Source organism: Mus caroli, unplaced genomic scaffold (genome assembly GCF_900094665.2).
Source record: "Mus caroli unplaced genomic scaffold, CAROLI_EIJ_v1.1 scaffold_25029_1, whole genome shotgun sequence".
NCBI classification, from domain to species: domain Eukaryota; kingdom Metazoa; phylum Chordata; class Mammalia; order Rodentia; family Muridae; genus Mus; species Mus caroli.
This window is the reverse complement of record NW_018390324.1, coordinates 2274-3603: the sequence shown is the minus strand read 5'-3', so window position 1 is coordinate 3603 and position 1330 is coordinate 2274. Positions and strand designations below refer to the sequence as shown.

The following is a 1330-nucleotide window of genomic DNA, read 5'->3' as shown; positions in this document are numbered from 1 at the left end:
TCCGTTGATGAAGGTGCCTCTCCTCCCACCCAGCTCATGATGCTGTCTAAGGGCCACAGGGCCTAGTGAGCCATGCGCTCTGACCCTTCTTCTTTGGTCAAAATCCAGTTGGATCCATAAACTCACAGGCTCAGGTCTTTTTGAGGCTGCATTTTCCTCTGGTCTCCAGATAGATTCTGTTTTTGCCTTAACTAAGAAGTAGCCTTGAGACTGCATTCTTCGCTATAACCCTGAATATTTTTCTTTCTTTCCTCTGTCTTTTAAAGATTTATTTATTTATTTTATGTATATGAGTACACTCTCACTCTCTTCAGACAAACAAGGAGAGAGCATAAAATTCTACTACAGATGGCCGTGGGCCACCATGCAGCTGCTGGGAATTGAACTCAGGAACTCTAGAAGAACAGTCAGTGTTCTTAACTGCTAAGCTATCTCTCCAGCCCTGCACCCCCTGCATTTTTAAATATGCAGGCATTTATTCGTTTCACTTTATATTGGTAAATTCAGAAAGATCAGAATGAGTTTGTTTAGAAAAATCTGCAAGATGGTTTTATAAACAAGTTGCTGTTGCCTTCTATTATAGGTTATGCTGTTTTATATAATGAAATCTGGACGTTTGAAAAGCAGTATTGTGGCCAAGAACTGCCAGGGTTTGTGAATTACAAAACATTTGAGAACATTATAAGAAGACAAATCAAAACCCTGGAAGAACCAGCTATAGAAATGCTGCACAAGGTCACTGGTGAGTGCTGCCCAGGGCTTCACTGGAGAATGCCNTTGTTGCTCTTAGCCATTTTATTTCTGGGGTGGGGACACTTGCAGTGCTGCACCTCAGAGCTGTCTGTCAGCATTGGTTCTAGGCCAGTGTCAGGTTTTCTGTGATCTCGGATACTACTGTGGTGTTCAGGAATCCAATCTATTCTGACACTGTGGGAAGATTTGCTGTCAAAAGACAGTCATGAAACCTCCTAGGCCCTTCGCTCAATCCTATAAGAGAACAGCCAGAGTCCTTCATTCAAGGTGATGGCCACCCTTCTCCTGCAAATACAATATCTCTGGGAACCTAGGTGTGCTTCTCTCTTCATTGGGCAAAGAGAAGAGCAAGGAGGGAAAGATCAGGAGAGCACCCACATCCCTTACCTCTGCCCCGGTTTTGCATCGACATAGCGTGAACATGTTACCCCTTACCACATTAAACTGGTTTTTTTCTCTCTTCGATCAGAAATTGTACGAGCTGCCTTTACAAGTGTTTCTGAGAAAAATTTTTCTGAGTTTTTTAACCTCCACAGAACTACCAAGGTAAAAACCAAATGTGTTATTTTTAAAGCAT

At 42.5% G+C, this 1330-nt stretch overlaps 1 protein-coding gene across 1 annotated transcript in view; it reads left to right on the top strand.

The window, feature by feature from the left end:
* Nucleotides 1-583: 583 nt before the first annotated feature.
* Nucleotides 584-1330, top strand: part of LOC110288594 (interferon-induced GTP-binding protein Mx2-like) — a gene marked incomplete at both ends in the record, with an annotated part of 2751 nt that continues 2004 nt past the window's right edge. Inside the window, 2 exons of the mRNA XM_021154900.1 lie at nt 584-742; nt 1223-1299. Of these exons, the coding sequence (XP_021010559.1) occupies nt 584-742; nt 1223-1299 (236 nt within the window). The remainder of the gene's footprint in view (nt 743-1222; nt 1300-1330) is intronic.